Genomic DNA, 15984 nt, shown 5'->3' on the forward strand with positions numbered 1-15984 from the left:
TTTTTTGCTGTCGATGTTATTTTTGAAGCTTAATATATATGTGCTTAGGACTTATCCCGAATTAATACTCTATATAAACTTTAAACCTCTAGTAATACCTTTACTTTTTTCATTTTTTGTGAATATCGCAATCTTTGAAAAGAAAGTGGTAGGAGAAACAGAAAGAGAAGAGAGAAAATGGAACTAGTGATAGGAGATAGCCATCAGGGCTGCAATAAATTGGGAGTTGTTACTAACCATCTGTGGCCTTGAATGAAGTTTGTAATACTAATGGCAAATTTGTAACAATTAAATAAAAATAACTTGATTTGCTCTTTAAAAAGCATGTTACTTGGCATTATCAAGAAAGTAAATGTCATCGCTGGCCACAGTGGCTCATGCCTGTAATTCTAGCACTTTGGGAGGCCAAGGCATGCGGATCACCTGAGGTCAGGAGTTCGAGACAAGCCTGGCCAAAATGGCAAAACCCTGTCTCTACTAAAAATACAAAAATTAGCTGGGCATGGTGGTACGCACCTGTAGTTCCAGCTACTCAGGAGGTGGAAGCAGGAGAACCACTTGAACCTGGGAGGCGGAGGTTGCAGTGAGCTGAGATCGTGCCACTGCACTCCAGCCTAGGTGACAAAGTGAGACAAAAAAAAAAAAAGAAAAAAAGAAAGAAAAGAAAAGAAGCGAAAGGAAGAAAGAAAGAGAGAAAGAAAGAAAAGAATGTAAATGTCTATTATTAATACCTTGACACTAAGAAAAATCCTGCTTTAGGTATTTCTTTGCTATCTATTATCAATCTTCTCTCCTCTTATTCTGTATCTTCCTAAAGCCATGGGAATAAAGAAGAATTCTCCTGCAGAGGAATACAACTTGCGGTGGATTGGTTTCTAGATAAAGGCCATAAAGATATTACTGTATTTGTGCCTGCGTGGAGAAAGGAGCAATCCCGCCCTGATGCACCAATTACAGGTACTATGTCAAATAAGGTATTTCTTCTCATCTAGAGGCAAATCTGGAAAGATAGTTTCGGGATGGTCCCAATTTAGATATTTATTTTTCAAAGTTGTTAAGTATATTTAAAGTATTTGTATTAAGTGTATATTTGAAAAAAGATTCAAAGAAAGCCATCATTATTTTGTAGCATCTGACAGTTAAATAAAGAAAACTTCAATTCAGCAAAAGATAAAGCACATAGTTTTTTTAAAAAAGGAGTGCTTTTCTATTTGACCATAGACTTCAGACTAAAAGGAGATGAATCTGGTTATGAGCATGACTAAGTTTTCAAGAGAGTAAAAACACCATGGTGGACAATGGATCTCATTCTGTACCAAAGAAGTGATTGTGGGGTTTGCAAATTAGGGAATAAAAGAGAGAGAGAGAAAAGTCCCACAGCAGTCAGAGCCAACTTATCCATGAGACACAGTAGGTCTGGCACCTAGGGCGAATGATATTGTTAAGGTCCCATGGAAATGTCTTAATTTTACTTTCTTCTCACATCAGAAGAAAAAATTGAATATAATAGCAATGCATGTAAAATGATGTATCTAGCTGGGTTATCCTTGGCTTTATACCAAAGCAATTGAAAATGAAATTTTTAATATTTATATTTGTTTGAGACAGGGTCTCACTCTGTCACCTAGGCTAGAATGCCATGGTGTGATCATGGCTCACTGCAGCCTCTACCTCCCTGGGCTCAGGTTTTTCTCCCACCTCAGCCTCCTGAGTAGCTGGGACTACAGGTGTGTACCACCATGCCTGGCTAATTTTTGTATTTTTAGTAGAGATTGAGTTTTGCCATGTTGCCCAAGCTGGTCTTGAACTCCTGGGCTCAAGCTATCTGCCCACCTCAACCTCCCAAAGTGCTAGGATTACAGGCATGAGCCACCATGGCCAGCCAATATTTAACATTTCTTATGGAGGAAGAGGTCCAGGAAAGCAAAAATGCCTAAGGTTTTCAAAAGTCATGATGCAATCCTAATGGCAGAGGGGTCTCTACATTCATTTACAATAGTCTTCTGAGCATCAGCTGTTGCCTGATGTGCCTAATGAGAAAGTCCCATGAATGACTGTCTGAGCTGTGTGTGAAGCTATTTGCCATCTGCTGAACAGGCTCTTGAGCCTCCATCTGAGAATAGATCCTAGCCCTGCTCGAGCCCAGCCAGCAAGCTTTCTTGCCTCAGCAACTAATAGACCAAAAGGAAAGGGGATCAGCACTCAGTTGCTATATCTTGATGTTTCACCCTAGTTTTGGCCTTCCCTCAGGCAGAAGCCAAAAATGTAAGTCCCTAGGAGAGATGCTTTAGTTTCCTCCTGGCAGACACATCCTCAGTACTTCCCTGTTAGAAATCAACAACCAAAAAGCTGGTGCTTTGGCCAAAGGGCAAAACAAGCATCAAGAATGCTAAGATATCAGTGTCACTCTCACTCTCCATGTAGTTTTTAAAACTTAGATGTCATTGAATCCAGTTCCTTCATTTTATCAAAAAGAAGACTGAAGTCCAAAGGGGAAGATGACTTGCCTAAGGTCATAATCCAGATTGATATCATAGCCAGGAACAGGGCCTACTTTCCCTCTAAGGGTAAATAATATCTTCATCCAGTACCAACTTTTGCATTTTTAATATTGGGGTAATACTGTTAATTTCCAAAGATGATTTCTGCTCTGTGGCATATAATCATATTTTGACAGATCAAGATATTCTACGAAAACTGGAGAAGGAAAAGATTCTCGTCTTCACACCATCCCGAAGAGTCCAAGGCAGGAGGGTTGTCTGCTATGATGACCGGTTCATAGTCAAACTGGCTTTTGATTCTGATGGCATCATTGTGTCCAATGATAACTACCGAGACCTTCAAGTTGAAAAGCCAGAATGGAAGAAGTTTATAGAGGAGCGGTTGCTGATGTATTCTTTTGTGAATGACAAGTGCGTTTCTTTCCAGTAGGCCTATATTCAAGTTATCAGTAGGAATAGATTTTACTTTAATAAACATTTACCAAACACTTACTGTGTATCATACATTTTGCTAGTTGCCACAGACATAAAAGGATGAATAAGGAAGAGGACTCACCCTTAAGGGACTCAAAGTGTAGTAGAGGAGTGAAAGAGACAACCACAGTGTTTTGTTGTAAGAGCTACAGTTAAAAGTTTTAAAATTGCTTTGTCTATGTGAAGTAATAGAAAAAGGCATCCCAGAGGAGATGACATTTCAGATCAAGTTTACAGATGGAGGAAAGGGGGCTGCTAGGCATGAGAGGTGAGGGGGACATCATGAATAAAGTTATGAAGGTGTGAAAGTGGGTAGCATGTTGGTGGAACCAGCAGACATGCCAGTATGGCTCGAACATGTAGTTGATGGAAGAATGATGAACAGGGAAAATCATCCTTTCTATGTGATAAAGTGGCAACAAAGGGAAGAACTGCTAGATTAGCAGAGGATAGACTTGAGGCACGAAGGGCAATTAGAAGGCTGTGACAACGGTACAGGCAAGAGGTAATGAAAATCTGAACTCCTAGTAAGGAGTAGGGGACAAAAAGGAAGACAGTCACCTCTTGCTTACTTGCTTTCAGATTTATGCCTCCAGATGATCCATTAGGACGCCATGGCCCAAGCCTTGAAAATTTCTTAAGAAAGAGACCCATTGTTCCTGAGCATAAGAAGCAACCATGTCCTTACGGTGAGTACCTATGTACAAAACTGAGTTCTGTACCACCAGAAACATAAGGATTCTTCTGTGAATACTTTTCTCTTCCAGGTTTCCCTTTCAAATGGGAAATCTTGGCTTGTCCACTGTCTTTGAGTTAAAGTTTGTGTCTTCATGTACACCGTTAGGTATTTAAAGAAAAATTTTAGAAACTGAATGAGGAAAAGGTAGCTAGAATTGAAGGGAAGATCAGTTGTCACTTGTGACAATAGCACATGTGCTCTAGCTGCCTAAGTCCTGAACTATGTTGCTGGGAGCAGAGAAATGAAGAAACCTATATGGCCTGTGGAAGCAGAAAGGGCAATACTGAACTGAGTTTGGCCCCCAGATGAACCTGTGTCTCAGGCAGGTGACTGCACCCTCTGTCAATTAATACTAACCTTTCCTTTAGATCTGTCCTTTCCAGTTTTTTTGTTTGTTTGTTTGTTTTGAGACAGTCTCGCTCTGTCACCTAGGCTGCAGTGCAGTGGTGCAGTCTTGGCTCACTGCAACCTCCGCCTCCCAGGTTAAAGCGATTCTCCTGCCTCAGCCTCCCCAGTAGCTGGGATTACAGGTGCACGATGCCAAGCCCAGCTAATTTTTATATTTTTAGTAGAGACGGGGGTTTCACCATGTTGGCCAAGCTGGTCTCAAACTCCTGACTTCAAGTGATCCATCCACCTCGGCCTCTGAAAGTGCTGAGATTACAGGCATGACGCACCCAGCCCCTTTCCAGTTTTCTTTTTTTTTTTCTTTTTTTAATAAATATACTTTTCTAGAGTGTTTTCATGCTCTTATCCCAGTCCCTCTGATACAAGGTTTGTGCGCCTGACATTGTGACAGGGCTGCTTGATCTGAGGCTACTTTGAATGTCTGTTTTTTTGGATGATCATTTGTTTTGTGGGTTGTTTTGGTTTTTGTCCTCAATTAACATTTAAGTCACAGAGTACCTTCATATTCATTATCTCATTTAATCTTTACAATGACCCTATAATATAGGCATGATGATGAACTTTGTTTACAGAAGAGGAAAATGAGGCTCACAAAATGAAGTCACTTACCAAGGTCACACAGCTAGTAAGGGACGTAGCTGGAATTGAAATTCAGATCTGACTGGACTCCAAACCTGTGCTCTTTGCACTGCACTGTGCTGCTTTCTGTTACTCTATGCTGCTTCAGCATGCAAATTATGCCTAGGCAAAGTTGTACATTATCGAAAACTTAAAACTGCTCAACTGCTCAGCTTTAGCTTTTTTTTTTTTTTTTTTCTGAGACAGGGTCTTGCTCTGTCACCTGGGCTGGAGAGCAGTGGCATGATCATGGCTCACTGCAGCCTTGACCTTCCAGGCTCAAGAATTCTCCCACCGCAGCCTCCTGAGTAGCTGGGACTACAGACCTGCACCACCATGCCCAGCTAATTTTGTTTATATTTTTCTTTACAGATGGGGTTTCACAATGTTGCCCAAGTTGGTCTTGAACTCCTGGGCTAAAGTGATCCACCCACCACAGCCTCCCAAATTGCTAGGACTACGGACAGGAACCACTGCATCCAGCCAGCTATTAGCTTTTATGCTGCAATTTTCTCCATAGCTTTCCACTTTCTCTCTCCCATCACAGTGTGTGATGCCGCCTTGGTGTTGTCTGTCTCTCATCTTTGTGGACAGTTAATTTTCTGCCTTTACCCCAAACAGTAAAACCCTAACCTGAGTGACCAGATTGTTACAACGGTTTCTGGCACGGAGGGTTCCATCACTGAGAGAGAGTCTTACCCCAAGGCATTATTTTTCAGGCAAAAAATGCACCTACGGCCACAAGTGCAAATACTACCATCCGGAGCGGGCCAACCAACCCCAGCGTTCGGTGGCTGATGAGCTCCGCATCAGTGCCAAACTGTCCACAGTGAAAACTATGAGTGAAGGCACCCTGGCCAAGTGTGGCACAGGGATGTCTAGTGCCAAAGGTGAGATAACCTCAGAGGTCAAACGTGTGGCCCCCAAGCGCCAATCAGATCCCAGCATCCGGTCTGTGGCTGTGGAGCCTGAGGAATGGCTGTCCATTGCCCGTAAGCCTGAGGCTAGTTCTGTCCCCTCGCTTGTGACTGCCCTAAGTGTTCCCACAATCCCACCCCCAAAAAGCCATGCAGTGGGTGCACTCAACACCCGTTCGGCCAGCAGCCCAGTGCCAGGATCCTCCCATTTCCCCCACCAGAAGGCCTCTTTGGAGCATATGGCCAGCATGCAGTATCCTCCCATCCTGGTTACCAACAGCCATGGGACCCCTATTAGCTATGCTGAGCAATACCCAAAGTTTGAATCCATGGGGGACCATGGCTACTATTCAATGTTAGGTGACTTCTCCAAACTGAACATCAACAGCATGCATAATCGAGAGTATTACATGGCTGAAGTAGACCGGGGGGTGTATGCCCGGAATCCTAATCTCTGTCCTGACAGCCGTGTGAGCCATACCAGGAATGACAACTATTCCTCTTACAACAACGTGTATTTGGCTGTAGCTGATACCCATCCTGAAGGCAATTTGAAGCTGCACCGCTCAGCATCCCAGAACCGACTTCAGCCTTTTCCTCATGGTTACCATGAAGCCTTAACACGAGTGCAGAGCTATGGCCCAGAGGATTCTAAGCAAGGCCCCCACAAACAGTCAGTCCCCCACGTAGCTCTGCATGCCCAGCACCCAGCAACTGGAACACGTTCCAGCTGTCCTGCAGACTACCCCATGCCTCCCAATATCCATCCTGGGGCAACCCCCCAGCCAGGCCGTGCCCTGGTGATGACTCGGATGGATAGCATTTCTGACTCCCGCCTCTATGAGAGCAACCCCGTGAGGCAAAGACGACCTCCCCTGTGCCGGGAACAGCATGCCAGCTGGGACCCGCTGCCCTGTGCAACTGACTCCTATGGCTACCACTCCTATCCCTTGAGTAACAGCCTCATGCAACCATGTTATGAGCCAGTCATGGTACGGAGCGTGCCTGAAAAGATGGAGCAGCTTTGGAGGAATCCTTGGGTTGGAATGTGCAATGATTCCAGGGAGCATATGATCCCAGAGCACCAGTATCAGACCTACAAGAACCTCTGCAATATTTTCCCTTCTAACATCGTCCTTGCGGTGATGGAGAAGAATCCCCACACAGCAGATGCCCAGCAACTGGCAGCCTTGATTGTTGCTAAGCTTAGGGCTGCACGTTGATATGACATAGTACTTATTTCTTTATACAAATATGAATATTAATACTAACAATACACTAACACAATAATTATAGTAACTAATAATTTGTGTTGCGCTTTACAAGTTACAGAGTGTTTATATCATTTAAGCGCATAACAACCCTGTGAGGTACGTCTTACTAACATCCTCTTTTATAGAGAAGGAAGGTGAAGCTCAGTGAAATTAAGTGGCTAGCCAGGGTCACACTGCTAGCAAATGACTAAGTCAAGACACACACCCAAGTCCTCTAAATCCAAGTCCTATGCCCCTTTGCACTGCACCATGCAGGTAATGGAGGACAAAACCCAGGGGGAGAGGTCTAGACATAAGAAACCCCAGAGGATTCCATTACCAGAGTTTTCCTTTTTTTTTGTTTTTTTTTGTTTTTTTTGTTTTTTTTTTTTTGAGACAAAGTCTTACTCTGTTACACAGGCTGGAGTGGCACTATCTCTGCTCACTGCAACCTCCGCCTCCAGGGTTCAAGCGATTCTATGACCTCAGCCTCCCAGGTAGCTGGGATTACAGGCGTGCACCACCATGCCCGGCTAATTTTTGTATTTTTAGTAGAGACGGGGTTTCACCATGTCGGCCAGGCTGGTCTCAAACTCCTGGCCTCAAGTGATCCACCCGCCTCGGCCTCCTAAAGTGCTGGGATTAGAGGTGTGAGCCACCGCGCCCAGCCTACCAGAGTTTTCATAGTCACATATTCTATATTACAAAGTATGGATGATATATCCAATTTAGAGAGCAAAAGCATCAGGATCAGATCATATGTTGAATTAACCTTTTAGGTTTTTTCTAATAGAAATATTTAAAACTATTTAAAAGTAAATGCATACTTTATTGCATGGATATCTGATCATTCAATCTTTATTAACGAAGCTATAGGGTCACATTGAAGCTTCTAGAACTATATTTTAAATCTATTATTAGCAATTATATTGCATGTATGAATATATATATTTGGTTTGAGATGTGTGTGTATCTCTGTATAACCTTTTATATAGTGATAATGAGAGGGTAGGCTCTACACAGTCCTTCGTCTATAGCTGTATAGGTCACTAATCTGACTTGATGATTTTAAGTCACATTTCATAGTTTCAACTAGTTATGAGAGTGAAAATTATATGGCAATATTTGAACATTGTTTTCTTAGGCACCAGAGCAAAGCAGCTCTGTTTCCTTTGCACATTTTACCTGCCAACATTTATTAACAGTTCTTAGCTTCCAAGTCTCTTCACCTTAGCAAATCAGGGATCAGGTTGCAGTCTTCTGCAGAGGAACTGATGGTTAAGCTCAAGTTCCAAGCATAGTATGTGTGTGCTACACAAGCTCAGAAGAGTTTGACAAGGACCAGGGGACTTACTACCACAATCCACTTCCCTTATCCCAGGAGAGATGGCCAAACACATGTGGCATTAAATGGTGAATAAAAAAGCTCCACTCAAGGAGGGACTATTGGATGCTCTTTGGACTTCCAACCTATGCAGTATTCAACATCACTGGATGAAATGTAATGGAGGACAGTGCACAGCCATGTATCCACTTTCTCTTCCTGTCCACCCTTTGGGTAATAAGGTCAATCATTGGTGGAACAGAATTTCTCTAGGAAACAAAACCAGGGGATTTTCTATGTGGAAAAAGGAAGTTTCCAAAAGGGGATACTGCATCTTTACTAATAGCTGGCTCAGTTATGCACTTTAAATCCACGCAAAGAGAGTGCACTTGCTGTTAAATAATTGTTAGATGAGTTACTAGAAGGCAGGACTTTCAGTTTGGGCGACACCATTTGTGCAACTTGTATCTTGCTCAGGGTGGAAAACTTCATAGCTAAATGCCTCTAGAAGAGGTGTTTATTGTTTTTTTTAAGCTGCACTAAATGAATTCCCTTTTTGAATCCACTGTATATTTCAATATTTCGAACCATGACCAGCTCACTATTTCCTGAGCTGGAACTTGCTAACTTCTATGATCGTTTTTTCATGAAAGTTGAGAAGGCCGGGCCTTGGCCTTTTGTTTCTTCATGAGAAGGTGTGACACTGCCTATAAATGTTTCTTACTGTGAAACACTCTGAATGTGAGGCTGTAGTCAGGGTTGTTTCTGGTGGTTTGATAATGGCTTGCATGCTGCTTTCTGGCTTTCTGTCTCTGTCCAAGTTGATCAATACTGCATCTTAACCAATGTTTCACTTCAGTTAACCACAGCTTTACATTCTATCTCCTATCCTCTGATCTTCGTATACCCCAGCATATTGAAAAAGAGTAAAAGTATTTTCTATCAGGTAGGTCCACAGAGTGACAGTTGCCACTGCAGTGCTTGCTATTTCACACAAACACCATTTCATACCTTCAACTTCTTGGACTTTCTAAATTGGACCTGTGTCTAAATCAGGGTATTTGACAATCTCAGATGATGCTACTGCCTATGTGCCAGTTAGTTCATCTTCCTACCAAAATCATCAATGGCACCACAGTATCCACGAGCTGTACAATTTACAGGGAAGCACAAGATTAATCTTGTCACCTATAATTCGTCTTGAACATGTTCATATTTAGTACTCAGAAAACGTGTAAGCTCCTCCCAATACAGAAAATTCTTTTAAGGCAGCATATGTATTTCTGATTTACTAAAAATGATTGTCATCCTCCTCTCATTCTTCTTTTTGGTATGAACCAAAAGCGGCTAGGAGCAATGCCTCAAATAACCAGAAATGACCTTTTGTTGATACAAATTGTATCTCTTTTTTTCCTGATTGTATAGAAACAAATGTACAAAACTCATCTTAAGCTAGGTTTGGCACTGAATTTTCACCATGAGGTTTGTGGCACTGTGTGTCACAGGGAAGTAGCTCAGGGGTTGTGAGGGAGCTTTTATTTCTAAAGGGCAGTAGTAATTTATAGACAAAAACAATTTTTCAAGGCCTCTTTATTACCAGTGCACAGTTATCACGTGTACAATTTCAAGCATTATATTGCATAAGTTCTCTTTAGCCTATTAAATTTAATATGTCCTTGAAAAAGGGATTTTGTGTAAAAAGTGTCAGTGTTAGTGACTCATCTGCAAGAATCTATAAATGGAGTTATACAAATATGAATACATAAATACAGCATGGTTCTTAGTTATTAGAGAAACATTTTCTTTATATTGAGGTCTAGGCACTTCTTGACTTTCCATTTTGTCTGTAATTATAAAACAGCAAGTAACAAAGAAGCATTGGGACCCCCTCGGCTGCCTTGATAATAAAATCAAGCTTCCTTCATGGGGCTAAGCATGTGTCCTTCAGGATACTTACCTATAAGCGCTCAGCAGGGGTTACTACAAAGCGTTTTGTGTGGTTTTCAAGAAACAGTGTGTTTTGCAAGAGGTGCTTTGTAATTTTAATTATTTCACTGATTTTCTGACCTCATAGCAAGTCTGTGCCTGTTGAGGCCTTCAATTTTGTAGCTTTTCTGATTTTTTTTCTTCTTTTTGTGATTTTGTTGTTTTCATTTTGATCTAAAGGAGAAGTGTGACCCCGGAGTGGCATGGTCAATCCAGGGCACCCTTTCTGTAAGACAACTCAAAGGAAAAGAAGCCTTTTCAAAGGTAATATCGAGCCATTGCACTCTCTCTTAAGGTGCCAGGTATGGAAGGGAGAATGACAGATGCCTTACGGAAATGGTCTACGAAACTTTTCTTCTTCTAAGTAATAAAGCACATAGCATGATTCTCTCTCCCTCTCTCTCTCTCTCTCTCTGTCTCTCTGCCCACCTCCTGCTAGTTTCCAGGAGAATACTTCTCTAAAATTCATTTTTTTCTATTTTGGAATAAATTATCTTTATACAGTAATTCAAACACTGATTTCCATTAACCTTTGGCCCTGAGTTTTCTTCTAACATAGAAGAATTCATTTTGAGAGGCACTCAGTTACCATTCTATCTGTGCTGTAAGTATGGGACTTTGTACAAATGCCCTTTTTGAGGGCCAAAAATTTCAATACACTTTGTTCTACTTTGTGAACCAGGTCTGGATCTGCACAGAGAAAGTAATGCTGAGCTGTCGAGTCCGCTCAGGTCTCCCTCCTAACCCTCCTCTGCCTTCCCCTAGTTTGTTTATCCTCAGGTCTGACACTGAGGAGTGCGTAGTCTTCAACTGAAATGGCACTATAGTTAGTTCTCATTGGAAACAAACAAGTGTATTTCTGGAACCTGCTTGTCTAAAATAGTCAATGCCTTTGTAAAGACAGCATATTCAATATCTATTGTATGGTAGCTAGCTATATACATAGATTGACTATTTTTAGTCCTGGTTTGTGTATTGTTGAGCTATAGTAGTTTGCTTTATCCATTTGTGGGATTAAACAATACTGTTTATTGGTTGTAAACTTTTATAAAACCTCTTTGGGTTTTTTGTTTGACCCAAATATAATGTAAGTCTCAATGACAAAATACACAAAGTTAACCAGAGGTGAGTGAAAATATAGCCCTTCCCCAGTTTTGTCTGCCCCTATAATGCACGTGCATTGCTTTGTAATATGCTCTCACTAGCATGAATGTGCTATGACTACTTCATGAGGTTTTAATTTGTTTCACCTATCATTGTGATGGAAAATGCTGTATCGCTGACAACAATGAACTGTAACCAGTTATTTACTGCATAAACTATTTGTCTACTGACCACTCATGGCTCTGTTTATTTAAGAATACCAACAACAATGGGCCGGGCGTGGTGTCTCATACCTGTAATCTCAGCACTTTGGGAGGCAAAGCAGGAGGATCACCTGAGGTCAGGAGTTCTAGACCAGCCTGGCCAACATGGCGAAACCCTGTCTCTACTAAAAATACAAAAATTAGCCGGGTGTGGTGGCACGCACCTGTAATCCCAGCTACTCGGGAAGCTGAGGCAGGAGAACCGCTTGAACCCAGGAGTTGGAGGTTGCAGTAAGCCGAGATTGTGCTACTGCACTCCAGCCTGGGCGACAGAGACTCCATCTCAAAAAACAAAACAAACAAAAAACAAAAAACAAACAAAAACCAACAACAACAAAAGCCATACCACACATACATATACATATACTCTAGTTTGCTCCTAAAGTATTAGATTTATGTCCTTGCGACTTATATTGGGATAAACCATAAAGCCAGGGATTTCCCCAAATGTGTTCATCTGAATTTTACCACAGTAAGTATATGTCCTCAAATTTTTGAAGACTAACAGTTCCAAGTGCTAATCGAACTGGCGTTCCCTGCAGGGCAGGGCTGGGCCTGCTTTTGCCCACCAGTCAGAGCCAAGTGGTGGGCCCAGGGCCCAGACATAATTTTTGTATGCAGCCTATAGTTTCTCCCCTGAATAGCCTCAGGGCCAAAGATACATCATCTGCTGTCTCAGCCAGAATATCAGAGCCAAAAGGTGCCTCCTATCCTTCACTTCACACTCAGAGTGCTCAGCTGCATCAACCCCTTCAGGGTATAGTACATGAACTGAGGCTCCAAGAGCACTGAAGAGATTTGACCAAGACTGAACAGAATTAGTGGCAAAGGCAGGACTGGAAGCCCAGGCCTCATGACTCCCAGGCCAGTAAGCCCTTTATCATAGTGGAGTTGATTCTCTCTCTGGAGCCTCCTACCTACCCTCCACCGCACTCCAGGCCAGTCTCATTCTAAAGGTAGACGTAGCTATGATGGTTGCAGCAGAGCCCAGCCTACAAGCCTTTGGAAGAGGCTATTTGTGAATCTGAGAATCCTTTTTTTGTTATCATCCTCCATGGGACTAAGAGTGCTCGTCTCTCCCCACCTTTTTCCTCTTCTGTCTCTTACTCTTCCTGTCACATTCCTCGGGCATACACGTATCAAGTTCTTACTGAGTACCGGATGGGGGGGTCTGGCCTATACTAAGCTAGGCAGACAGAAGAGGAACAGTCCATCTTGGGGAACTTGCACTCTAGTGGGAGAATGAAGCACACTCAAGAGAATAGAGTAAGAAATTAAGTTGGAGGGCAGTGGCAGCATGAGGGTAAGTAGAGTGGTAAGAACTACTAGAATTCCAAAAAGGGACAATCAACAAATGTCCAGTTGTTCTGCCCTAATCTCAGGTGGAAAATGAACTAGTCTGGTCATATCCCTCTCCACCTCCCCTCGGGCCCCATGTAATACCAAATCCTTCACATCACCATGTTCCAATTATCCTGTACCCTGCACTTGTGCCCCCAACCATGCTTTCTCAACCTCTCCAGACTTTGACCTTCCTTCTACTCCTTGTTCTGACTAGTACTCTTGCCTTTAAAGATCCAGTGGCAATGTCCAACCTCCTGGTCAAGCCATTGTTAGTCCCTCCCCACAGTGGGCCTTGCAGGAATATTGAGCAATACCTCTTAGCTCTTGTCACTCACTTTGGCACACCGTCTCTACCACAAAACAGGGAGTTCCTTGGGCACGGGAACCATGTTATTTGCCACTGATGAATTACCTATCAGAGGGGACTCTCTGAATTACTGTTGTTGAATAATAATATAATCTATGCTCCCTTTCCTTGACCCCTATCCTTGTTTCCCAGTTAAATGTATGCATTTCAGGCTGGGCACAGTGGCTCACACCTATAATCCCAGCACTCTGGAGACTGAGACAGGAAAATCACTTAAGGCCAGGAGTTTGAGGCCAGGAGTTTGAGACCAGCCTGAGCAACATAGGAAGACCCCCATCTCTACAAAAAATTCAAAAATTAGCCAGGTGTCATGGTGCACACCTGTAGTCCCAGCTACTCAGGAGGCTGAGGTGGGAGGATTGCTTAAGCCCAGTAACTGGAGGCTGCAGTGGCCCATGATTGTGCCATTGCACTCAAGCCTGTGCAACACAGCAAGACCTTGTCTCCAAAAATAAAAACAAAAATGAAAATTGTGTGCAGTTCAGACTTTCTAATCAGTCTATCTCTAATCAGACAGAAAACATCCATGGGCACTAGGCTAAGTAAGGTTGCTTCCTGACAGCTCCACTCCCCACCCACCAACCCCTGCCGTCTGAAGCCCTTCAACCTGGCCTCAGAACTCCCAGGTTCCAGAAGGACACCAGCCAACAATGACCCTTGGCTCTTACTCTCTGGACCTGGACTAGAAATGAGCTCATGTAGTCTGCTTCTCATCTTTAGATCAGTCTTTGAGGGCCAGGGGAAAGCATGACAATGGTTTATTTATATAGAGACCTCAGTCCCAATTTCAAGGTTTATCAACCCTGGCATGAACCTACACCACTCACACATACAAAGCATAATATGCTTTAGACACTTTCCCATCTATTGTGCTTCAATCCTTATAAGCATGTGAGGCAAATATTATCTCCCTGCAGGTGAAAAGAACTGTGGCATGATTTGTCCAAGGTTGCTCCTCTTAAGTGGTAGAGCTTGTCTGGAACCCAGGTCTTTGGCGAGCTTTTTCCTGTATACCAGTGCATCCGAAACCTCAGTGTGCATCAGAATCACTTCAAGGGCTTGCTAAACCAAAGATTGCTGTCCACTCTCACCCCTTCTGATTCGAGTCAGGAGTGGAGTCCAATAATTTGCATTTCTAACAAGTACCCAGGTGATGTTCACATTTGCTAGAGAACACTGATCTATGCCGACCTATTAACTTGCTCTGTGGCCTTAGACAAATCCCTTTTTTTTTCCTATCCCACTGTCTCAATGCATACAATGGAGCGGGGTGGGGGTGTAGACTAGAACTGTGACTTCAAGACCTTCTTTTTTTTTTTTTAAGCAGCAAAACCCATCTTTCTGGCCAGGTGCGGTGGCTCACGCCTGTAATCCCAACACTTTGGGAGGCCGAGGCGGGTGGATCACCTGAGGTCAAGGGTTTGAGACCAGCCTGGCCAACATGGCAAAACCCCATCTCTACTAAAAATACAAAAAACAATTCGCCGGCCTTGGTGACGGGCACCTGTAATCCCAGCTACTTGGGAGGCTGAGGCAGGAGAATCACTTGAACCCGGGAGGCAGAGATTGCAGTGAGCCGAGATCGTGCCATTGCACTCTAGTCTGGGCGACAGAGTGAGGCTGTCTCAAAACAAAACAAAAACAAAAACAAAAACAAAAACATCTTTCCAAAGAAATCTTACATATGATTCCAATACGTAAGAATCTGGTGAAGTGCTGGATGGGAACCCAGAGCTTGTGGCACCTATCTCCCCACAGAGCAGGCACTGGAGTACCTCCTGAAGTACACAACTGCAAATCTTCACTAGATGGAGCCTACATGTTTTTGTTTTTTAATTGAGACGGAGTCTCGCTCTGTCCCCCAGGCTGGAGTACAGTGGCGCGATCTTGGCTCACTGCAAGCTCCGCCTCCTGGGTTCATGCCATTCTTCTGTCTCAGCCTCCCGAGTAGCTAGGACTATAGGCGCCCGCCACCACACCCGGCTACTTTTTTTTTTTTTTTTGTATTTTTAGTAGAGACAGGGTTTCACCATGTTCGCCAGGATGGTCTCGATCTCCTGACCTCGTGATCCGCCCGCCTCGGCCTCCCAAAGTGCTGGGATTACAGGCGTGAGCCACCGCGTCCAGCTGCCTATATGTTCTTTGAGAACGCTTCCAGCTCTGACATTCCAAGATGCCAACAGACTTCTAGCATTTGCCATCGTGAGGGGACAGGGGAGAGTTGGAAGGAAACTGATGCTGCACAAGACTGCTTTGCCCATGCCTATTGCTTGGATCATACACAGAAAAGATCTTAACACTGCTGGGCTGTTGGACTAATGGACCCCTTTGACAACTTGATAAAACCTGTGGACCAGCCCCTTAGAAAAATGATTATACACATACCCACAATGATACTCAGTATATCCTTTGAAGTGTTGTAGACACTCTAGGGGTCCTAATCCAAGTTAAAACTCTTGTCTGGGCTCTGGCACAGCACTTTTACCAAATTCCTCTTTGGCATTTTCTTAGTATAAGCCCTCTCCATCATTTCTTGGTGTGGCCATTTACAGAAATCCCTTAAGGCACCTAGCAGAGGCATCAGGTTATCATTTGGTGACTCTGTCCTTCCTCACCAGGCTGAAGGCTCTAAGGAATGAAAACATGGTTTATTCATCCCTATCTCTTGCTAGCTCAGGGCTGACAT

General features: G+C 43.2%; 1 protein-coding gene across 5 annotated transcripts in view; it reads left to right on the top strand.

The window, feature by feature from the left end:
• Positions 1-11557, top strand: part of ZC3H12B (zinc finger CCCH-type containing 12B) — a 425024-nt gene extending 413467 nt beyond the window's left edge. For 4 of the 5 annotated variants that reach the window (XM_077989675.1, XM_015127585.3, XM_077989676.1 and 1 more), the window contains 4 exons: positions 818-957; positions 2678-2912; positions 3558-3664; positions 5460-8022. In XM_077989675.1, coding sequence (XP_077845801.1) covers positions 818-957; positions 2678-2912; positions 3558-3664; positions 5460-6880 — 1903 coding nt within the window. In that variant the 3' untranslated portion in view covers positions 6881-8022. Of the gene's footprint in view, positions 1-817; positions 958-2677; positions 2913-3557; positions 3665-5459 lie in introns of all 5 variants that reach the window. The other variant, XM_015127587.3, reaches the window with a different exon arrangement.
• Positions 11558-15984: the final 4427 nt, after the last annotated feature.

This window comes from Macaca mulatta, chromosome X, assembly GCF_049350105.2.
Source record: "Macaca mulatta isolate MMU2019108-1 chromosome X, T2T-MMU8v2.0, whole genome shotgun sequence".
NCBI lineage: Eukaryota > Metazoa > Chordata > Mammalia > Primates > Cercopithecidae > Macaca > Macaca mulatta.